We start from the raw sequence: 25,436 nt of genomic DNA, 5'->3' as shown, positions 1-25,436 counted from the left end.
TACGACAGAACACTGGTCTGATCGAATGGGCGGAAATTGGAAGTATTACATGGAAATACATCTAATAATTGATAGCTTTAACATACAGTATAGTAGATTATTATATGTTATTAAGTTAGAGCCCTGTGTCATAGTTTGGATGTTAAAGGGGATTGCCTGTATCAGGGTACTGCTAGTTTATAGAGATAATCTCTGTAAAGTTTGTTATTCAGCCTTGCTGCAGGTTAGTTGGCAGTGTTTTCTTTGATGATGTCTTAATGGCTCTGTGACATTTGAACAATGTTACAGATTAATTGCTTTGGCAGTATTAGATAATATTGCATTTGGGACGTTTTCATCGTCGTGAGCAGGAAAACTTAGCTCGCCTTGTTTCTGAATTATTTCCTGTTGAAGATTCACGGCCGATGCAAAAACTTTAACAGGTTATCCCAAAGGTGTCATTATTTATTCAGCAGGCTTCAGTAAATGTGCCAGCAGTATTAAGAAGTGCCTTATTGGTGGGATTGAAAGACTGTCCTTTAAAGGAAGATGTTGGCTAACCTCAAATCTTTCTTCGGTTGAAAACAGTTGTTTTTCTAGAACTTTGTTTTATCTTATAAAATACGAAACTTCATAGATAAATCAAATGCCAGAAAACTGACACATTGGAAGCATTCCGTTTTGCTTTCGATCAGCAGTTAACACCCTTTTTCTGTCCTCATTTTGATTATTATTCAACTCTTTGAAGATTGATTGTAGGCAAATTTGACAAAATTAATCTTAATTTGCTATATTTTCTAAAAATAGTGTATGATCTTTGTCACTTTTGTTATCTATCTGATTTTTCCTTATTATGGAAAATAGATGGCAATTTTTTTTTTTTTTTGTCAAATGTTTATCAAATTGCAGAGCTGTTGTTTTCTAACAGTAAATACTTTCTTTAGCCTTTGCATGTTCTAACCTACATTTTCAAATATTTTTGGAAGCTAATGATTACTTATCTGTCTTACATTTTTTCTTATTTGTTTCCTTGTGTTTTCACACTATGTAAATGTCTACCAGAGAGGTAACATTATATACATGTTTATATTTTTATAGCTTATATGGAATCATTGAATAAGTTGCCTCAGCAACAAAATATATATTAAAAATAAAAATATGAAATCAGGTAAAAAAAAAAGTACTGCTATTTGTCTACTAGAGAGGTAACAACTAGCGTTTAAAAAATATTTCCCATATTTTTTTTCGTTTTGAAATGACCAGATTGTATACATGAGTGTCATTTCTTCAATATTTTTTCCTTTTAAAAATTGAAACTTCATTTATTATGGGTAATAGAAAGCTGATCAACATATTTGCATGATTATTTATGAACCCTTCACATGATGGAGTGCACATCCCTGCATAACTAGTCGAATGTATATTTGAGAATTTCTTGAGGATCCGTTCATCTTCAGACTTCTCTCAGTGTCTTCTCATGGAAGGTGTGGGAACAGATAAATGTGTCCATCTATTTATTAAGGTTCTTGTTTAATGGTTGGAGCAAACTTCATTTACCTTGGTGATAATATAAGGTTCTTGTTTAATGGTTGGAGCAAATTTCATTTACCTTAAACGTACCTAACGTATAATCAGATATCGAAGATTTTTTATCTTTTTTTTTATTAGAATCTAGTTTTTCTTGCACATGCACATGTCATCTTGCTATGAATTAAATGTTTTTAATTTGTTGAGAGGTTTGCTTGAGGCTATTTCTGATGTTTGCAACATTTCCACAACATTGTTGGGAAATTCAAGAGATTGGTAGTGAAACCATTTAGTGCTGCTTTTTAGCCCCAGGCACCATGGGCGGCGATCCGTACTTCCGAGTGGGGGGGGATATGACCTTGTTGACTATCTAAGCGTAGCGCCACCATGGGTTGGCGTGAAGCGTACCCCAAAAATTTGGGATTTACAAACCCTCTAGATGGCCGGAAACGGCACTTCCCGAGGTTTCCAAGCGGCATATACCCAACTTTAAAATAGGGGTATCATGTTCAAAATATCTCATAATCAGGATCCAAAATACTTTTTTTTTAAATTTCGGGTGTTATTTTGGGAAAATTGCCCATGTCAATCTTGTTTCAGGCGCTACGTTAGAGTGTTCGAGTGCTCTTTTATATTATTCGATGAAGAAAATGGCCTCATGCAGGCTGTTATGGGCCTATACACATGCAATACACAATTACACATAGTTACATTCCTAGGTACCGATTGCTAGGGCATCCATTTGAAACGTGTATTAAGCATCACCCTGGTAACATGAGATTCTCAGCTGTTCGAGGGAACATGTACGTGTGTAGGCCTACTATAGGGCCTATATGAATACTATGAGGGTGCATATATGTACTATATCAATACCGTGGGCGCAATAATACATTTTGTTGTTATAGGGCCAATGAAGCCTACAGTCAACTATTCTTGCTTTATAATGACGCTTTATTTGAAAAGATCGCACTGCGTTTATGGTAGGCGAGAAATGAAGCTAAAAAAGAGCCATACATTCACGATGATGCATAAATGTAGGCATGAAAATATTCTTATCCCTGGCATTTGGTTGGGGGGGATATGGTGTATTACATCCCCTCCACCCATTTTCATGGGGGGATATATCCCCCCTTCCCCCCCAGGATCGCCGCCCATGCCAGGCACATCTTGTCTTTGCCCAGTGCTTCTTAACTCTACTTTCGAACCCTGACTGTAACACAGTACCAGTTCAATTCAGTTGATGAATTAATGTTGCATGCATTTCAACAGTCTTTTGTTTCTTAACCTTTTAATAACACCAAAAGCTTCTTGGGCAAGGAAATTTGTAGGTAGTTTATATATAAATATTTTTTGGGTAATAATTTGAAAGAATTGGTTTTCTTGGTATAAATTAAGTGGAAAATGTGACAGTCTTGTTAATGTGTTAAGGTTAAGAATTATTTGAATGGAATTTTTGATGTGCTGTTGGGATTGCCATTTGTGGTGTGTCGCTTACATGTGGTTGGATTCACATCAACAGTGTTTAGCTATCTGTGGAAGTGCAGTGAGTTTGGGAAAAGTTTGGTTATGCTAGTACCACTATACACTGTGAACTTTCAGGTCTCACTTCAGAAGCAACTATTAGACTGGAAGTTCTGAACAAAACTTTTTCTCTCAGTAAAAGTAATTTAAAGCAAGACCCTGAATGAACAGAATACACACAGTTAAATAAAGTTGGTTTTTGCTAAGATGTGACTACAAGTACACTCAGGCTTAATTAAAATCTTTAGTTTTAACAAAGCATGTGTACATGATAAAGGAAAGCAAAGATTCCTGATATACCACAACCATAATATCACTCACGATGTGGTAGCTAGAAGCATTTGTAAAATGTAACCTATGAAGTAATCAATATCTTTGCAGAAGGGGAGGAGGGGGGGGGACATACTAACATTAGTGATTGCAATTTTGGGAAGTTATGATCTTGATAATCAACTACCACTGGAATATTCCATGTTTAAATGGGGATTATTGGTATTTGATGATATCTTGTCATAATATGAAGGGTGCACGTAAGAATTAGTTTTTAAGACCAGAATGCATGTTTGAATGATCTAATCTGTTTCATTTTGCTGTTTCTTCTTCATTCATATTGATGTGAAATTGTGAATTCCTTCATCTTTAGCAGAAAATAAAGTTCCAAATAGCAGTAAAGCAATTTGTATTTTGTCATCTTTCCTGTTTCTCTCAGCTTCTGAAGAGACCAAAGCCATCTACTCATAGGGCATCTAACAAATAACTGATATGTGTAATGACAATTATCTCTGTAATGATGACCCCTATCCCACCCCTTCCTTACCGATGGTTGAACACTCTGTCAAGCTCTGGTAGTAATTCAACATTATTGACTTCATTCATGACTAGAAAGTAGCATCATAAGTCAAACTTGAAGTACTTGTGTCCTTACTGAAGTACATCTTTCCTCACTAGTACTCAGAGAATGCAAATTTCTTATATGAGGCTTTGTACTCCTATTGGTACTCAGAACTTTATGCTCATACTACAAGTCTGGCTAATCTTAAGGTTTGCAAGAAAAAGGTAAAATACACCATATAATATAGAGAGACAAATTCTTTCTGTTGGTCATTTCTCTGTATACAGAACACCACACATTACTGCTGTTTTCTTTCATACCCTTCGGCTATGAAAATATGAATATCCCAGGACAATAGATCAGTAAAGGAGAGCCAAGACAAGGTGTCAAAGGTCATCAACATACTAAAAGCTAAATCATGGTCACTTGTCACAAGCTTCCAGCATTTTACTGCATTTCTAGCATTGAATTTTACACAATTTACTATTCAGAACTCAACCAAGGTAAGTGCCAAGGTAAGAACCAAACAACTTGATCCAATCTCAACCCCAGTTCCCCCCCCCCCAACCCCCTCGCACCTTACACCAACATAATATAATATTGAAGAGCCACACCTCACTGCATGCCTGGTGATAATATCAGATTTAACCGGAATGCACTCTTAAGACCGCTCAACAATCTTAGCATGTTAATGGAGCCAATACTTGCAGGCAGATAAATAGCACAAGTTTACGATGAGAATATCTGCTGGTATTCAATCAAATTTAGACCTGATTTATTTTTATGCGGAAATGGAAATTAGGTCATACCTGCAATCGAATTTGTAAACCTGTTGTTGCTGGAAGGAGGAAGTAAACTTTATGGATTATAGGATGGCAGTGAAATATTGTAGAAAATATCTCTGGGAATGGATAGAAAGGGGCTGGTCTGCAAAGAAGGTTCAGTATAGCTCATGTAATATAACAGGGAGGGGAAAGTGAGGAAGTGAAAGCAAGAAAACTACGGGGGAAAAAACATAACATGATATATAAAACATATAATATATATAAATAAAATATAACAGATGAGGAAACTAATGAAAACAGACTCATATCCCAGCAAGCATTATATCTGTAAAATATAACACATTGAGAAATATTAATTGCAGTATCTTTTATTTTCAGTTGTGGGAACATCAATTTGATAAGTTTATTAACATATCTTACGGACAAAAAAAAACTTCCCAGTTCTATCACATAGTAAGCTGTATGTTAACCAGGCGACTTAACCAGGCGACTTGAAATAAAAAGGTATAATTACTCGCACATTTTACCCTTTTATTTGGTGAAGCAGTTCAAGAGGGTGTGTAAGTATGAAACTATTGCAATCGTGGCTTTGAGTATGACTTGGTATTCACATAAAAATGTTGACCAACCCATAAAACCTGCTTCAAACATTTCAGGGTATGAAGGGAATATCTTGGCTCCAGCATATTTCTGCATCCATTAAATTCACTACTTATACTACTGCATACAGAGTCCTGTGAAGTGATTGAAGAAAAATGTGTTTCTAGTGACATACAGTGATCATGTGAAACACTAACATACTGCGATCTCATAATACAGTGATCCCACAAAACAGTAATCCAGTAATATACAGCATGGAATAATTGATCCAGTATTGCAAATTTGCTCTGCAAATGTGACCAAATTAGTGCACAAATCCAAACTTTGTAGCAGGTTTTGTAAACAACACCACAGTGAGATCAGTAATCAATAACTTGGAAAAATTAAGAGATGTGAAAATTGCAATGCAAATTGTACAAAACACAACATTATTTCCTGTAGTGTGATCCTGTGTATGTAGTGACATAGACTGATTTCACAGTACAACTGTGGACAATACATGACATCAACTAGCTTTCAAATTAGGTTGAGTTTAAAGTGCAAAAACAACAAAGCACGGCCACACCGTTCCACCGCGAATGGCAGCTATGACTTTTGCAACACTAAGTTATCCTATATCTAGTCTGTCTTGGACTCTTTAGCTTGAGTCTTGGTCTAAACTTGAAGTTGAAACACGGTGCGAAAAGGACACTTCGGTTGATATATTATTAAATGTGAAAATGAAGAACAGATTAAATACAATATATATTAGCTGGTCCAAATAATCATACAGAGTAACAAAAATCTCTTTGAAATGACCTTAAATGATTCACTTAGATCTAGATGAAATTCTGTACTTTTATCTCGACTAGTACTAAAGGTTCCATTATAATAGCTGCAATTATTTTTACAAAAAAGTACATGCGCAAGTACCATTATATTTTTTTCTTGAAAGACATGCGATGGAGTGTTAGATTTCAAGCCAACCAAAAACAACAAATCACTTAAATACAATATAATCACCCCTAGGGAAGTTGGAGATGCATGGGGTGGGGGGGTGGGGTGATTGGGGTCTCGTGCTCTCAAGAGATTAATCTTGCTAGAGACAGTTCAGGAGAATAAATATTTGCCTCTTTTTTCTGTAGAAGAACACAAATAATAAGACATTCAGTTGTGACACATCAAGTATTTTCTCATAAAAGCAAAATGAAATTGATATGAAAATATTGTGATAATAATAGCAAACGGAGGTCCATTGGTGGACCAAACATTTTGGCCACACTTGCATTCTCTCTTTCATGGTAAGTCTCGGCGGGTTGGCTTATCTGGAAAATATTTTTGGTATATTATTTACACACCTATATATATATACATATGTAGACAGCTGTTGATCTGTATGGATTCCTTTTCTGTCAAGGTTTGAATGGTTTCTTGGGAGCCTGTTTTCTGGTGATCTTTTGCTTTGCGGAGCTGCTCGTAGTCGGATACAGGACCCTCCTTACGCTGTTTTGTGGTTTGCTACGTTGGACTGATGTAGTAGTCCTCCTGGGTCTCTGCTCCCCATCTACTTTAACGTTTAGTTTATTATTGGTCGATGTAGATCTGGACACATCCATTGTTCTCTTAGATCTGTAGGAAAAAGGATTCATTTCAACAAATTAAAAGGAAAAAAAAAATTACATAAAAATAAAGTTAAAACTTCTTTATCTGAGAATTGAAGAGCTGCAACAACAAAAACAAACACAAAAAGGGGGGGGGGGGGGGGTATCAGGGTATACTTAAGTGTTCAAATTCCATGTAGCAGTTTCAAGGTTTTGTGATATACATGTGAAAAATTGTGATAAATTTGTGATAGATGATAGAAAATACTAAGGGCATATGTACAAAGAAACAGAAAATAATGCTGGACATCTTTGCTTTTGAGTGGCAAGTTGCCTATTGATGGAAATAAGTTGAGAATTCGAAGAAAGAAAAATTAAATTTTCTACAAGGGGTAGTCCCATAATAGTCATTAGGACACTAACAGAAATAAAGCTACGTTCCACACTGCTTGTCGAAAAGCTGAACCTCATTTTGTTTCGTACTCTACGTAAAGATTACTCTACGTAAAGATTAATTTGGAGTTTGTGGTTTGAATGTAATGTCCTCTGAGTACTTTCCATAATTATGTACAGTTTTACATAAATATTTTTACATTGATATCTGCTTCCATTGCATATATTACTGCCATTGTCTCGAATATATAGTCTTCGGAAAACATTGTCTAAAGCCAATTGGAAAGCTAAAACTAAAAGAATAGTTTGCAAACGACAAACACGATGCCAAATATGTCAGAACAGGAAGATATACAATGCTGCACACAGCACTTTCCCTAATTACATCAATATAATGATAAGATGCAGTCTTTTCCTGTAATCTGAACCGCCCTTGTCACCCACATGTAGCGCGATATTATGATTTCACTAACAGAAAGACAAACAAGAGGTTTATTGATACGGCATGCTGTGAACAGGATGTACCTTCATGGGTGGAGCAAGGAAAAAAAATTTGAAAGATGGTAAAAATGCAATTAGTTTTCATTAAGAGATATAAACTCTAATATTTATTGCTTATTCTGTAACATTGTGATAGAAAAAATGGTTGACTTGAACATTGGAACAAGGGCTGATGGATTATTGTAGTGGGGAGAGTGTTGGGGGTTATGGGGAGGGGTAACACTAATAGTTGATAGGCACCATTATCAGTCAAATTATTTTGATCTAATCTTCCATTTCCCTCCCCTCAATCCAAAATAATTACAAGGGGAGATGGAAATAGATAAAAATGTATATTGTGAAAGTTTGTGTAAATTTTTGCAGTGTCAGCTCAAGACATTTTATTTTATATCAGTGAAACTATCTTCCTATTGTGGGATGGTATGTGGCACTGTATATGTGGTAAAGTGTGGTGCAGTATATGGTACAGTATGTGTTAGATTGTGTGATAGAATATGTGGTGCTGCATGTGGCAGAGTTTGGGATGGTTCATGGTACTGTATATATGTGGTAAAGTGTGGTACAGTATGTGGTTCTGCATGTGGAAGAGTATGTGGTCCTGCATGTGGTAGAGTATGTGGTGCTGTATGTGGTAGAGTGTAGGATTGTATGAGGTACTGTATATATGTGGTAAAGTGTGGTACTGCATATGGTGCTGTAGGTGTTAGATCATGGGGTAGAGTGTGTGGTGCTGTAAGTGGTACAGTATGCACATACAGTATACATGTACTAATGGTGGTGTGTGCTTATATTCGTATCACATCGCCTGATGATAACAGATTTGGAGTTGTGCTATTCAGTGTTATAACACTGTAGCATTGTAGTACATTAGCATAGATAATCAACTTTCATTTCAACGAAACAAAGTACAACTTTTACAGTTTTACAATTCCTTCTTTTAAACATGAACATTTTTGGGGGAATAAGACTGAGTGTCTGGGTGCAAAAATGTTGAAATCCAATTCAAAAATCATCAGTTCTTAACCATCACTCACTGGAAAAGTGTAGAGGTGGTTTGGTTACCATAGTGACCAATCACCAAACAGTTTACCTGTATGCTGCTGAACTGACTGGTCTCGTTGGAAACGATGGCGCTTCATGGCCCTGCAATTGCTTTAATATCCTGCCAAAAATAGAACAATGAGTATTCATATAATAAATATATCATTATTATAAAAATTACAATTATATAATATTACTATTATCTAATAATATATATTATATATATTCAGAAGACTGGAATCTTTTCCAATGGCTAATCTTAAACCTCCCCCCCTCCCACCCCACCCACCTGCCTCAACTGCTCTGCATTTACTATCACTTTAATCTCATGAATAGTCAATGAAAGCTCTTAGCAAAGCAGGAGTGAAAACAGTTTTGATTTTAATAAGTTAACCAACGTATCTTTCAAAGTATGTTATTAAAAAGGAATTAATGGAACATTGTACCTGTTACCTTCAGCAAGCCTTGGCAACTATCCTAGATTTTGTCTACAATTTCTCACTTTCATAACACATACAGGAACTATCTAGTTAAGAAGAATACCTTGAATATGGTGCACTCTTTGGTCTTGCTTGGGAATCACTCTTTTGTCCTTTGGTTCCCAGCTGTGACCCAAAGACCCTCTTTTCAATCTCTCTGTAACATAAGACAGACACCAAAGGAGCTCTTATATCATCTTATGTTAATACAGAGGTTAAGAAAAGACAAAAATGATTAAACAATACCACATTAAAAAAGAACAAAGGAAGACAAGATACAGAAGGACTATGAGCAAGCTAGTCCAGAGTGGTAACTGCTGAGGTAAGGTTAGACTATAAACAGAAGGACCATGAATAAGCTAGTCCAGATAGCTAGTCGTTTGGGTGAGGTTGGACTATAAACAGAAGGACCATGAGCAAGCTAGTCCAGATAGTTAGTTGTTGAGGTGAGGTTGGACTATAAACAGAAGGACCATGAATAAGCAAGTCCAGATAGTCGTTGAGGTAGGTTGGACTATAAACAGAAGGACCATGAATAAGCAAGTCCAGATAGTCGTTGAGGTGAGGTTGGACTATAAACAGAAGGACCATGAATAAGCAAGTCCAGATAGCTAGTTGTTGAGGTGAGGTTGGACTATAAACAGAAGGACTATGGGCAAGCTAGTCCAAATAGCTAGTTGTTGAGATGAGGTTGGACAATAAAGCTGATATCCCTTTCCTGTCCACACAATAATTTTACAATCAGAAAAACACTTGCAGCCAAGAAATATCTACCAAATCCAGTATGGACATGAAATCAATGTTACAAGCCATGACAAAAAACTGTATATCTGGGGGCCGCAACACTGTAGCTAAAGAATGTATCATCTCAGGTGCGAAAAAGGGGACATTACAATCACCTAGAAACTAAAACATCAGAGAGTTCTACGTGAGAATTGTCCACCTGTTACGTTAAAATATAAAAATAAATATGAAAATAAAATATAACTTAAAATATACAACTAAAAGGAGGTATGAAATACAAACTTCCCCCAATGTTAATGTTTTTTGATGTTTCAGTCATTCAGTGATATTCAAATATATGATCCATTCAAAATATTATTCAGACATTACAGAGTTCTGTGGGCCATATAAATGATGTTTTGAACACTTTCAGACCACAGACTTTGTAGTGGTGGTGGTGGTAAAGCGGGGGGGGGGGGGGGGGGGGGTGGGAAGGTGAACTTTGCCTATCTGTGAGCAACACTGATTCTACATTCAACAATCATGTTATTCATGATGTGTTTTGCAGGCAGCAAGCAAGCATGGCCAGGGTGTTGATGGCAATGATGGGAGTATTAAACACTAGTGTATTTTGGCTGTGTGTTGGCCTGCAGCCCTGTGGAAGTATAGATTGCAAACTTAATGCCAACTGGGATCTGGAACTTCAAATAAACTGTTGGACTTATTGATGCCATCCATGGAATTGGACTCTGAAGCCGTCTCTGGAAATGAAGTTTTCAACAAATTAAAGCCCATCATTAGAATTGGACCATTAGTGGAGTTAACACCCTCCCTGGTCTGAAGTTTTATACAAATTGGAAAGCTCATCTCAGGAATTGCAACTGGAGCAGTAGCAGAACTGAAGACATTCATGAAATTGAGTTGCTGGAGAAATTAGCACTGCTTGCAAAAATATACCTCATCCCTGGAAGAACTGAAGCAACCTTGCAGGAATTTAAAATGTTAGGGAAACTTAAACTCGTACCCTGAGACTGAAAATGGACTGTTTGAGAATTTGAATCCATCTCTGGTACATGGAAAGTGTTACAAGCATTGTTGAACCCGTCCCTGGAATTAGGGTTAAATTGTTAGAGGGACTGAGACCCTTTGTGACCTTTGTCAGACTAGGGATATAGCAAACCTCTGTGAAAGACAACAGCACCAATCATTCAAGACCAGAATCATGGCTTTGTACATTTGCATGTTGCAGCATTAAAACTCACTTTGCCTTTTTCCTTCTTTCTATGGCCTTTACGGTTGCCGCGGACAACGGCCTGCTGGGCATATCGTCTTCTGCCAACGACTGAACACGAAAGGAAAATCAAAAAGATTTGAATTCTCTTTACTATTTTGTAAAATTGCAAAACACCAAAGGCCTTAATATTTGATATGAAGGACATGTATGTATATGTCATCAGTGTCTTCAAAATGTCCACAATCATAAAAGACATGAGTCTTTAATTCGAGACAGTAGTATTCAGCACCATTTTTTTTATTGTTTTTTTTTAATCGATCTTAACATATTGGGACATGACCAGACCTTGTCAAGTTCACAGCCTGGTGGAAAAGACTACTTCTACTTTAAAATAATGTGACATTTTACAATTCTATAAAGCTTCAACGATGCTACTACAATTATAGCAACACAGCTGCACCAGAGATGTTCGCAGAGATTGCACCATCGTTACAATTGATGCAATATTAGTGAATTTCCACGAACAAAACAGCACACCGCCCTACACATCATACCTCCTTCACAAACAAGAATCCTACCGAGGGTGTGGATAACTGGGTGCGGCAAATCAGAAAGTCATGAATCTGTAAGAGTTTTGCTCTTACAAGCTCTTTTTTTAATTTGAATTAAGGTCATCAAGAAATAATTCCATGTAATATATCTGATACATTGGACTAGATACAGAAACAGAACTAGTGATCATTTAATTACTTTTATTCTTGGACAATGACTGTATATCAAGGCTAAACTGTCAGCCTAAGGTCACACTTTAAGTAATCCTTTAATCTGTTGGATTACAGGATTATCTTAACGGATGATGTGAGGGGATAAACATGATATACAAACAGAGAGATGAACGGTTAGATAGAATCATAAGTGTTTGTAAAACCATAGGAAATAAAGAGAGAACTGTGGGAAACATAAAAAACAAATCCCAGCTTATTTATAAAGTATCACAGTTCCTAATAACAGAGACCTAAACTATTGTCGTTACAGCAAAGAGGAAGAGATGTGCCATACAAGGATTTGATTTCTCTCTGAGTAAATCATTCAGATATTCTTTTCCACAGTACATCTTTTTCCATGACAATGCAGGCATGGTTTGAATATTCATATGTCAAAAACAAAAATGCCTCAAGTGAGGGCGCTCATCTGCATTATGAAAGATAAAGATGATAACATGTGCCATCCTTCACGACATTGGTATAGTTGGCAATGTCGATCTACTGATTTGGGGTTTTCACGACAGCATCTCTTCCTGTGCACAAACAAGTCAAAGCACAGAACTTTGCTGTATTGCCAAGTTTTTCTTCACAAATATCTGATACGTCAAAGAAATTCTGGTACCATCAAAACAAAACATCAAGTCTTATCTTTACATTTGCCCAACAATAATTTTTATTGCAGATGTATAAACTATGTCAAGCCTAATTTGCATAAGAATGAGGTTGTTATAATAACTGACCGATTAAAGAAATAACCAGCAGTGTGCAACATTCTGCAGGAAAGGAATATTTCATGGTATCGTCATTCAGCCACTCAAACTACTACTTGAAAAACAAAGTTTTAAAGAATTGACCTTGTGGAGGGAGTTGTATAAGTTTAGAAGAGCAGAGTCAGTTGCTGTAATCTCTTCAGAACCCATTACCAGGAAAACCATGTGGGGGCCAATATGAAAAACACATCCAAAATGATAATGCAATCTATTAAATCAAAGCCTTTACTTTCCCCAACCACCTCTCCAACCTCCCCCCCCCCACCCCCTCCATCTGAAGGCAAATCATTACCTTTCTGTTTGTGAGCTGTTCTGTTGTCTGTCTGTCTTGTTGTATGATGATAATACGGCTGGCAGGAGTCAGGCTGTGAAAAATGTCATGGAGTTCAAACTTGGCTGCTCTTAGCTGAAACAGAATAAAGAAATTGTAATAATTAAGATTAAATACTTTAAATATCTGCTAACGTAAAGTTTTCTAACATAACAAACTATATTTGTCAAAAATGGGGCTCTAGTGACATCAAATCCATACATCACAACTTTCATGGGGTCACTTGCTGATTCTCAATTAATTTGATGGATCAAAGGAATTGATTAACAAGTATGAGGCCGTCCAGTCATGTTGAAATCAACAAAGGGCGCTGTCATATCAGTTCGATCTATTTCCCTTTAACGTGGAGAGCTGAGTTCTCTGTCATAACGCATATCATAACGGTACCGTCGGTCGACACACTAGGGCCTTGTAGTAAATACTATTTCAGTTCGTAAGTTTTAAAGAATAGCTCTTTTTAAAACATATTTTACAAGTTTCAAGTCAACCCTTATTATTTTAAGCACCTTTACTTGTGTTTTCTAACACACAAACTGCACAAGTGCAACCCTGAACAAGTCGATCACCAGGCGCGTCTATATGCAAGTTCATATACAGCCTGTTTGCACGCTATGAATGCTTTCACGCACTATACTCTGTTTCAGAAATCTGTGACAGTATATATCACACGCATTATTATCGATATGACAGCACTCTCTCTGTGTTAACGTTGGTGCCTTTCAATCATAAGGTCCCCGGTTCGAGTCACTCCAAGATTAATGTATGTCGTCCAGTTACAGAGTTGTTGACAATTGACAATTCATAACCATGGGCGTTAAATATGAATCTAAGAGACTGACTTCGGTCAGCTTGTGGCTTTGATAAGCCAATGATGGCTTCTTCGCGAGTTCCTGCTTGCAGGAGGATCTAAAGAACATACATAATGCTGGAGAGCCCTATTGGATTCAAGCCAATGACCTCAGGATTAAATTGTCAGTGCCTGTACCTACTGAGCTATATCCAGCACTAAGTCAATGGCAGTACCCATTTCTGTTATTGGGGGCACCAGTCAGAGACTTTGGGGGCACCAGTCAGAGGCATTGGGGGCACCAGTCAGAAACTTTGGGGGCACCAGTCAGGGACTTTGGGCGCACCAGTCAGAGACTTTGGGGCACCAGTCAGAGGCTTTGGGGGCACCAGTCAGAGATTTGGGGGCACCAGTCAGAGGCTTTGGGGGCACCAGTCAGAGATTTGGGGGCACCAGTCAGAGACTTTGGGGCACCAGTCAGAGACTTTGGGGCACCAGTCAGAGACTTGGGGCCCCAGTCAGAGACTACATTATAGTCTGCTCACTGTGTAATCAAGGATCACACACCAGCTTTATTGATACAGCCCAAGTGGCAAGAAAGAGGTTAATACATGAACAACAGATGATAAACTGTATATTAGAATATAAACACCTGCATTATTTCACAACTTTATGGCTGGTCCGATAAACAGAATCTAATTCCTGTCAAGGGGACAATCAATGTAACTTTATGGGAGTGCCACTTCCTTGTGCCTGCTCATAAAGCAGATTGTAAACCTCAGACAAGCTTTATGGATAGTTGTGGGCATTTGTGGTGTCCAATTGGCTAAGGCGTCGGACTCTTGATCCAAGGATTGCTGGTTCGATTCCTGCCTAGTTCATTACGTTGTGTCCTTGGGCAAGATTTTTTATCTCACTTGCCTCTCTCCACCCAGGGGTTAAATGGGTACCTGTGAGGTAACTTGTCATTGGGTGCAGTATATAACTGCTGCCGACTCGAGGGATTGTCTCTGGGACAGGTTATCATTGACCAGGGGTAATATAACGTCCGTAAAGCGCTTTGAGACCTATCGCTGGTGTAAAGAGCTATATAAAAAGCAAAGATTAATTATTCCTTGTCTGTCTGTCTGTCTGTCTTTCTGTCTATCTATATCTATCTAGATCCATCCGACTTATCACCATCCTATCAGAGGATTAGGCATCCCACTGACCTGATTGAGGATTCTCTGGGCAAGAGCTGCATCTTGAGTCGAGATATTACCTCTTTTGATCGGAGTCTCTGTCTGAAGCTTGAAGAGGAAAGCTGTGGAATCCTGGAGGAAACGAAGAGTAAAAGAAATGAAGGAATACAAATCAGGAAAGTTAGCAAGATGTGTACGAATGTTTGGTGTTTTTCATGGTATTGTCTTTACATTGTGAAGATCAGTCATGCATGAACCCATGACCATGCTAACCATTGTTTTCACAAACAAAGTTAGAATCAAGATCTTTTGAAAATGAACGAGAAACAAGCAAACCCATGATATAGCTGGCATATCGACTAAGTTGGGTCTAAAACTCAAAGATTCATCCACAAACCTTTATAGTTTTGACTATTTCCTGGACCCTGACGGTCGCCATTAGTCGTCTCGTCAAAAATCCTTTAGTTGCCGCTGAGATCAGGTCAAAGTTCCTGTCCAACTTTTTTGTGGAATATTGCTGCAAAAAAAAAGAATAAGAATAGAAAAAAATTATTGAAAATATAAAAACAACCACCAAAAGGTTATGGTTTGAAATTTGTCTTAAGATTAATTTTCTGATTTCTAACTGTTTCCAATGAAAAGAAAATTGTGAATAGAAACTTTCCAAAATCATGTTATTTTTCAAACTGTATGCATCTTCTGGAAGGCTGCGTAACATTCTGAAACATTCCTTGAACGCAGGTTTGCATATTTGGGAAATTATGTGGAGGTTAATGTTCACAATACATTGAAACTGTGGAAACAGGTATTGCTAAAATTCAAATAACATACTTTACGGAGACCTAAATTTCATCCTATGTATCCCTAAAAATCACCCCCCTCCTTTGGCCCCTCCCCCTTCTTAACCAACAGCTTCTTCTTTGACTATACCTCCTCTGGTCTCTGTGTTTATTCTACAATGACAAATCCCAATAACCAACTATTGCATTGTTATAAACTACAACAACACTGCCTGAATCTAAGAACAGGCAATATCACTTTTGACTAATTGTAGATTTTCTTCCATCCAGGGCATTATAACAGATAAGGTTAGAGAGGTGATACCTGACATTGTCCAATTCAAACCAACACGATGCAAAATGAAAGCAACTATATTTTGGCAATAATTGTAAATAGTAAATATTTGGTAGCAACGAGTGGTTTTTGTAACAGAAGAAAAACACCCACTTGCAATTTTCAGGCGTCCTCACCCTGTATCCATACATGATTTGAATAAATAAAAACAATAGCATTGACTGCAAAATTATATCATCCCTTCTAATTTTTCCGCTGCTCCCTAATCCTAATACTCACCATCTCCTGTCTTCTCCCTCCTTCCCTCATTCCTTCTGTCCTCTCATGCTGTCCATACTCCAAGTAAAACCCACTGGCCCCTCCCCCGCCTCTTCCTGTCACCTTCATGGTTCCTGAAACCTCTGGCTTCTTAGTCTCATTAAAATATGCAGATGGTCTCTCATCTTCTTCTCCTCTTGCCTGGACAGATTTGTAATCTTGATTAAGATCTGAGTTGGGCTGTCTCATCTTGTTCTGAGTCCCGGTATGTTCCTCATTTAGCAAAGACGGTATCCAAGTATTATCCTCGTCAAAGTCTTGCTTAACGGCAGATGCGACACCAAATTCAGATCTATCCTGGAACTGTTCTCTTTCTAAGCTATCTTGTACGGAGGTTGTGGCTGACAAAAGAGGAATGTTGACAGCTGAATGATTGATGACATCATCAAAGGGATTAAGAATAAACAATAACAATAACAAAATTACTTAAGGATACAATCTAGTATTAAATGATATTTTAAGAATGGAAAATCACAAAATGTGCAGTTGCATATATACCTTCTCATTTCATGCTAAAACAAGTGTGTCAAGTTCTTCCATTACAGTTTATCTTACCCAAAGTGGAGGCAGAAACAGCCAGCCACTTACAGATGAATTCAGCCAGGATTTAGTCTTTGATACTTTATATTCTAGCATATTTTAATAGCAAATTATGTTTATGTGGCAGCAAAATGCTTGTTGAAGTTTGCTGATCAATGACCATTATTTGAATTTTCTAGCGATTTTGGGAGCATTCACTCACCAGATCCTTTATATCCATTCGATGAAAACCATCCAGGGATCGCTGAAGAAGGTCCGCCGATATTCTCGTTCCGACCCGGCAAAGTGGATGACAACCCCGAATCGATCTGAAGGCTTCCTCCTTCACCCATCACGTCGGAGTTGGTATAGTTTCTTCTCTCGTGGTCGGAGAGAGAGTCGACATGACCCATGGTTACAGAATCCTCAGTAGTCATACCTGGAGGAACCATCATCCCATGACCGGGAACATCCTCTAACCTACACTGAGGATTTCTCTCGGAGACTCTGCTGGCTCTGCTCTCTGTCACCTGTCTCTCGACGATCATCATCTCCTTCTGGAGTAACCACTGCTCCCTCTTCTGCCTCTTGAGGAGTTCCTCCAACTGTTCCTTCTGCTCGGCTGCTAGTCTTCTCTTAATTTCCTCTAGCAGTTCCAACTGGCTAACCAAGGCTACTTCTGCAATGTCGCCCTCTGCCAATGGAAGGAATCACTGTCAGGCGTGCATAAACAACCATTCATTCGGTCACAATTACAGCTTTTGCTTATTAGTGATGTCTCATGTTTGTTTCCTTCTTTTAATTATTCACTTTTATTTACTTGACAATTCATAGACCGCAAAATGTAAGCATTCTTTTAATCATCCTCGGACGTTCTCCCACTTGTGTGATACTTTGGGTCACTGCTTTTCTGTTTCTATTGTATCATCTGTGATTATAATATATTTGTCTTGACACATGCAGTGGTAGAACTGATTGATAGTTCAGATGAACTGAATTTTAATGTAATTTATTGAATGCTATGCAGATTATATAACATCATGAACTGTTGCCTTGATTATATAAGAATATTTCCACCAGTATGATTAGAAAGAAACAAAACTCAAGAAAGTTAAAAGTGGCATAAAATGACTTTAAGGAAGGGCAGTTTGAAATTTTTCGACATAATCCCCAAACACTACATTTTAACTTTGACATCATAAATATCTCAAGTAAGTACAACTACACAGGAGAAAGATTAAGCTCTTAATGAAGATGTACTGTATTCTTTATATCTACTTCATAAAGAAAGCAGTTTTTCTTTACCTGTGTTCTGTTTGTCATTATTTTCACCAGTGGAGTAAGCTTCATCTTGTTCATCTCCTTTTCTCTTCCCCTCAACGTCTCCAGATACTTCCTGCTTGCTGTCCAAACTCGCAGCAAACGTTGCTTCGGGTGCCTCGTTACGTTCCTTGGCAGCGAGGAGGGCTGGAGAGGTTACATCTAACGTGTAAGAATTACGGCGGACCCGACGCATGGGGGAGGAATACATCTCTTCGGACGATCGTTGTTTCCCATCTCCAGAGGCTGATGATCCTTCTTCATCTTTGGATGTGAGTGTGTCCGTGTATCTGTTAGTTTTATCGTCATCTACACCATCAGCCTCTCGTCCCACCGGTCCCCTCCTCACCGTGCTGGGTACACTAGAGTCTGTGCCAGACCCGGAGAAGTCTCTACCGCCTCCCGGCTCACCGGAGGAAACCGGATCTGCCTTATTATTTAATATGTCATCTGTGATGGATGGCGTGTCCAGCCGCTCACTGATATCAGCCAGGGTGGAGTTGCAACTCTCTGTCACGCTGATCGGGAGGGTGCATGACTGTCCGAGGGACCCTAAGGAACTGACATTGGTATCCATGGTACTTAAACCCCCCGGAGAATGATCCAAGGTCCCCGGTGAGCATTCAGGGGTACCGTCGACAGACGGACCGCCTTTCGTAATCATTCCCTTAGCCGGCAAGAATCTATCTGGATTCGTTGGAGTGAATGTCGTAGCAGCGTCGCCATCCATAACGGAACCCACGATGTCAGAAACTTCGGGAGTTGACGAGCTGGGTGTCGGTGTCGGTAATTTGTTGTATTCCCCAATAAAGCTGATGAATGACTCTGTGTCACTGAAACTCTGTTGGAGCAGTTGAGGATCTCGTGTGCCTTCGCCCTTTTCTTCAGGATCGCTTTGCGAGGAAATCACACTCCCACACGCTTGAGTTGTTTCTACATTTTCAGTTTCCCTGTCATCTTCTCCACGGTCGTCGGCAGCCATTCCATCTCTGCCCTCGACGACCGCCTCGGCCTTGCTTTGCTCATTCAGGTCCGAGAGATTGATAACAGTTTGGTTAAAAGCACTGACATCACTACTGCTGGCTGTTGATGGTAGGCTATCCATCAGAACAGATGGTTTTCCGTCTCCGAGAAACGTTTCAATACTCTTGTCTTCTGTAACCTTCTTGATCGCCTCCAGAGAGTCTCCACCAGTAGTCACAAATCTTCCATGTGAATTATCAGGTAGATCCACTGAAGCATCCATAAATATTTCATCAGTTGTGGTCATCGCTTTACCGGCTACAAGTCTATCGGTTTCGAGACGTTCATCCAATTCACTATTATCTGAACACGTTGCGTATGGACTAGTCTGACTATCTGAAACCTTCAAGAGTCAACAAAATATAAAATAAAATAAAATAAAGGGAAAAGAAATCAAAATAGAGCGTTTTCATTTACAAGTAGAAATATTAGGATTGAATAAGAAAGCTCACCCAATTAGATTTGACATTGTGAAAAATGGCTGAAAACTGAAGTAAAATTGACACCTGGTCAATATCTTAAGAACCCAGAATACACTGATATCACCAAGAATGGTTATGACGACTCAATGTTTCATTTGATAACGTGCAATATCCCCCGCCTTCTAATACTATCATGTGTACGTAAGATGTACCACAAAATTAATTGTTAAGATGACTCAATGTTTCATTTGATAACGTGAAATATTCCCCTACCATCTAATACTATCATGTGTACGTAAGATACATTACAATGAATTGTTAAGATGACTCAATGTTTCATTTGATAACGTGAAATATTCCCCTACCATCTAATACTATCATGTGTATGTAAGATACATTACAATGAATTGTTAAGATGACTCAGTGTTTCATTTGATAACGTGAAATATCCCCCTACCATCTAATACTATCATGTGTACGTAAGATATGTATTACAATTAATTGTTAAGATGACTCAATGTTTCATTTGATAATGTGAAATATTCCCCTACCATCTAATACTATCATGTGTACGTAAGATACATTACAATGAATTGTTAAGATGACTCATTTGATAACGTGAAATATCCCCCTACCATCTAATACTATCATGTGTACATAAGATGTATTACAATGAACCTTGTGACTCAATGTTTCATTTGATAAACTGAAATATCCACCTACCATCTAATACTATAATGTGTACGTAAGATGTATCACAATGAATTGTTAAGATGACTCACATCACAAAAAACATTTTGACATTTGTCAGTCCTTATTTTACAGAGTTACTGTCTACAACAAACCGTAGACAAATGTTTTCCCGGTACTCTATTGAAGATGGTGAGTATATATCCTTTAGTGCAGTCACAATGACATGTACAAAAACAAAACAAACAATCAAACATGAAGATTATAGCTAGGCGTTTCAAAATTCTTACCATTATTAAAACTTCATAAACTTTAGCCCACATATCTCTGTATGACCCACAAAGTGATAAATCAGTAATCAGTAACCTCAAAGGAGCTAGCAGAAAGGGTATGCAACCTATACTCTGATATGAAGACATGAAAATGGCAATCGCATGAAAAAATGACAAGCTGTTACAGGGAAACCCTGTAATACAAGCTCAAGGTACTGGGTCCAGCACCAACTGAGAACAAATAGCTCTGTCTGTACTGCATAGGACTTCTTTTACATGAGGTTCCCTTGTTTCATAAAATAAAGTGTTTAAATATCTAAACACAGTTATTTAATCTGTTGTGTACATACTATTTGATACATTTACTTCTACTGACTGTAGGAGTTAATTAATTCTGGAGGTCATACCTAACCAGCTTGATGTCAATCTAACGGATGTAGTGTTTACACGGGTCCAAAAATCGGGAACCGGTACCCGAGAGCCGTTATCCGTCGGGTATCCGGGTACCCGGAAAAATTGTTTACCCTCGTGTATCACGATTTTCAAGAAATGACATATTGGATGCTATTATAAATGAATCATATTCTCTACTGACAATGTTTTCATGTTCAAAAACGTAGGTGTAAGATAAGGTATAAAACCTTCCTCAATAATTTCTATTTGCTATTGTTTCTTTCATTAACTTGTTAATAACTTCGTATAATTAACATTACTACGAACATCGCACTGCCGTCGCTGCTTATGCTTGCTCTCCACGTCTATTGATCACACCATATAAATATCCAATTTAGCTCGTAAACATTTGTTACTACTACTATCTATTATGCAGGCCCAGGGTTCGCATTAGCCAGGAGATTGCGCGATTCGCGCAATTTGATCGCATTTGGAATAAACGATTAGTAAACAGCCACTTGCGATTATTATTTTTTTTGTGATCCCGTCTATAATCCGTAAACATCTCGTAAAATTCCTTGTCAGCCTTTTCTTCCATGAAATAAACGAATGAATAAATAATAGTTTCTTCCACATGGTAGCCTAACACCACACTAAGTCAATGAGAAATCTAGCTAGGCCTAAACATCTGTTTATTCGCTGAAATTGTGACGCAGTTATAAGATATCCATGGATATTTTCATAATTGCTGTTACGTTCGACCACATGGTAGCCTAACACCACACTAAGTCAATGAGAAATCTAGCTAGGCCTAACCATCTGTTTATTCGCTGAAATTGTGACGCAGTTATAAGATATCCATGGATATTTTCATAATTGCTGTTACGTTCGACCACATGGTTGCTTAACACCACACTAAGTCAATGGGGGAAATCTAGCCTATACCACTGAAATTGTGACGCAGTTATAAGATATCCATGGAATACCTTCGTTATTGCTGTTAACTTCGACCACATGGTAGCCTAACACCACACTAAGTCAATGGGAAATCTGCCTAACCATGGGTTTGCCAAAAAAATTCACACTTTGCGTAGGATTCGGGTAATAAATTAGGAACCGGGTAGTATCGCGTCGGGCGGGTACCCGGGTACCCGGATAACCCGTGCAAACACTAAACGGATGGCACCAAATTATGTTCTGTCGTTGCACTTTCACAATGATCATTTTTTCTCTATTTTTTATGATTGTTTTGCTTACATTCCCATGGCAATCATAAAAAAAAATGACAGATGATATACACATGTGTCAACCAGAGAGAGTTTTATGTTCCAATTGCAAGGTCAGAGTTCAAACAGAAGACATGTACCTTATTCATGATGCTGCTTGTCTGTTAAGAGATGGCAGCAGGCTCAGCAGACAGATATATTCTCAATTTATTCAAGTAAGTTCTCCCAAATTTCAAGGGGAAAAAACCCATCAAAATACCTGTTGATAGCTGCTATCCAGTATTGTTGATTTCTGTATCCTCTTAGATTCCAGTTCACTTTCTTTTCTCATAGCAGCCTCCTTATATTTCTTCATCTCAATCCTTTTTGCATGAGTCATCTACAGAATAAAACAAATTCCAGGTTATAGATGTTGTAGAAACATTATAAACAAGAAAATCTATGATTCCAAACTGGAAGAAGAATGAGTAGAAGATCAAGTTAAAAATCCGAAGCAATAAACACCATTTGCATTATATGTGAATGTGGGTCAGTAGGGAGAAGGGGAGATGCCTACTTTCAAGTTCTCATACCTCTCCCCCCCCCCTCCCCCCACCTCCCTCCTCATATTTTTCTAACTGTACCATCAATGGCTTGCTGTCAAAGTTGATCATTTTCACAAATAAAAGACAAATCCTTTGTGCTGGAAAGAAAAGAACTTATAGTTGATATCCAATTGTAAAAATTTATCAAACACAAAAATAAAGATTTCTTAATACAGAATCATTAACCATGAAAGTGGTAAGAATAGAAAAATTTTGAGTTCATCCAGTACAGACTAACCAGAGGAGGTAGGAGGGGTTTGCCATGAATTCTGATGCAAGACTGATAACTGGATGGGTAGAGATCTTCCACCATGGTACTGACATTGGTATCTTCCTGCCTCCCATAGATATCACGGAGACATCTGTCCATCTCAGCCAAAAGTTCATCCATATTTATAGATCAATCTCTCAGCAGTGCTGTCAACTGTGAAGTAGAATACAATTATTATGTAAAACACATTTTGGTCTCTATGCTTTACATACTAAACAAAGAATCTATTTTTCTAAATAGAGTAAAACTTTCTTTGAACTAATTAAATATGGCAGTTAGACTGAGAGTAGGGTGTTCTGGTGAGTACTGATAACATCTATAGCTTGCTATGTTGGAGAGTTAGGTTAGGAATTGGCCTTACTTATAAAACTGTCAGAAATTATAAAATGTTGTACCTTATCACCTGACAACAGGGTGAGTAGAGAATGATTAATTGCCCAGCTGCTACTAATTACAGAGTTCAGAATTAATAATTTCCACTTTGATGATGAGGTATGGATCACAGGTTTCAATATGATTGGTATTCACATTAACTTCATTGTTGGAGTGTTGGGAACAGGTACATGGGGGACTGACCAAAAAATTACTACTTAGTCCAAGCCATTACCACCCAGGTCTGGAATTTTGTTATAAATCACCATTTTCAGTTACATTTTAATTGAAGGTAAAGGGAAGAAAAAAAAACTGTGCATTCTCCTGTCATGTCATTATTTGATGACCTCCCCTTCTTTTCTTGATGTGTTTAAGTGTAAGATTTGGTAAAAATTTGTTACTTGTCCCACTTGAGAAAGTTTTGACTAACTGCATTTGTTTACCATGATATGCACTGTGCAATGTCTTCCCATTACATACTTGCACACTTTTACTGCAACAAAACTTGACCTTTGACCTCTAGGAGCTTGAAAGCTGATAAGTTGATCACAACTGTATCAAATTAAGTGGAATGGTTCCCACAAAAGTTGGATAGAACCTTTCTATACTTGAAAAAATCAAGCAACATGTGATCAGTCCATAATTACACAGACATTACCATTCAATCATAAGGGTTGATTGATGTTGTTTGATGCAGTTGCTTAGATTCTTACCATATACATAACTGAGGGTCTCCATTTCCTACCTAACAACTAACATTAATGCTTAAGTCCATCAAAACGAAGAATATTGTGAGCACCTGTACTAATTTAGGCTACTAACGATTCCTTTAGTTTGGCATTAAAATGTGGGCCTAAGATGAATCCAGTTAGTGTTACTGCAGGACTTCGATTCTTATAACAATTAACTCTGATGATCAAGCAACCTTAAGTAACCACAAAACCGTTTAAGAACATAATGCTACGTCTTTATCTTAGGCCAAGTACAAAAGGGCTAGGCTAGGCTATGTCATTAATTTGTAAACACCATAAACCTAGCCTGCTGTCTCTAAAATTTCGTGGAACTAGTGTTGTATATCCTTGACGTTGACAAAGACTGTTGAGTGTAATGATTTATAGACGTTGATTACTTCACAGAAACTCACACCATTAAAATTGCAAAAAACAGTAAGATTAACTTTGTACGTCGTGTATTAATAATCATAGATACGCTATAACAATTCATTAGTTCTAACGGGATTTATAATATTAAAAATGTATACTTACTCTTGAATTTTCTGTTACCTTTTAACCGCCATAACAACGAAGGGAGAATACATGTAAATTGTCAGTTGTACAATGCAAAATTGCGTCATCCTTCCTAGTTCTTTGCGTCGTTGTGGCGTTTGCGAAAATTCCACCGAAACGAAACGATCATCTATACATTCAAAGCCTATTGATTCTAATATTAGACGCCCATGGGAAGGGACTGAAGCCGAAGGAGTGGAAAAAGGTGAGAGGGGTCGGGGATGGGTCCGTACGTGTTCATAGCCACAGGACGGGCTCATCTGTGGACGGGCTCACAGGAGTGTTAGCTCAGTGGTTAACGCCGATGCGTTTCAATCATAAGGTCCCGAGTTCGAGTTACTCCAAGATTAATGTATGTCGTCCAGTTTACAGAGTTGTTGACAATTGACAATACTGAATCACGGACGTTAAATATGAATCTAAGAGACTGACTTTGGTCAGCTTGCAGCTTTGTTAAGCCAATGAGGCTTCCTCGCGAGTTCTTGCTTGCAGGAGGATCTAAAATACATGCATACATACACACATCTGAACTGCAAGAGGCGGAAGAAGTGTTCAATCCGGGGAAGGGAGATCACAAACTTCAAGGGGCAAATGTCTTTCATAAAGTTTGATATGATTTGATGAGGCATACAACATGC

General features: G+C 38.0%; 1 protein-coding gene across 2 annotated transcripts; it reads right to left on the bottom strand.

Annotated features, from left to right (window-relative positions):
• Positions 1-1,665: 1,665 nt before the first annotated feature.
• LOC139959552 (uncharacterized) lies at positions 1,666-25,161 on the bottom strand. Of its 2 annotated transcripts, none has more exons than XM_071957265.1 (13): positions 24,796-25,161; positions 23,108-23,293; positions 22,545-22,664; positions 18,245-19,625; positions 17,163-17,633; positions 16,382-16,761; positions 15,426-15,545; positions 15,059-15,160; positions 13,022-13,135; positions 11,224-11,303; positions 9,303-9,395; positions 8,809-8,880; positions 1,666-6,852 (listed from the first exon to the last, which is right to left on the bottom strand). In XM_071957265.1, exons 2-13 carry the CDS (start codon positions 23,258-23,260, stop codon positions 6,636-6,638), a joined length of 3,303 nt encoding a protein of 1,100 aa, XP_071813366.1. In that variant the 5' UTR covers positions 23,261-23,293; positions 24,796-25,161; the 3' UTR covers positions 1,666-6,635. The 2 variants fall into 2 exon arrangements, with proteins under 2 accessions (XP_071813366.1, XP_071813365.1); XM_071957264.1 differs by having other exon boundaries at positions 24,778-25,159.
• Between the last annotated feature and the right edge of the window lie 275 nt (positions 25,162-25,436).

This window comes from Apostichopus japonicus, chromosome 19 (genome assembly GCF_037975245.1).
Source record: "Apostichopus japonicus isolate 1M-3 chromosome 19, ASM3797524v1, whole genome shotgun sequence".
NCBI lineage: Eukaryota > Metazoa > Echinodermata > Holothuroidea > Aspidochirotida > Stichopodidae > Apostichopus > Apostichopus japonicus.
The sequence above is the reverse complement of the archived record's forward strand: the minus strand, read 5'-3'. Positions and strand labels throughout refer to the sequence as shown.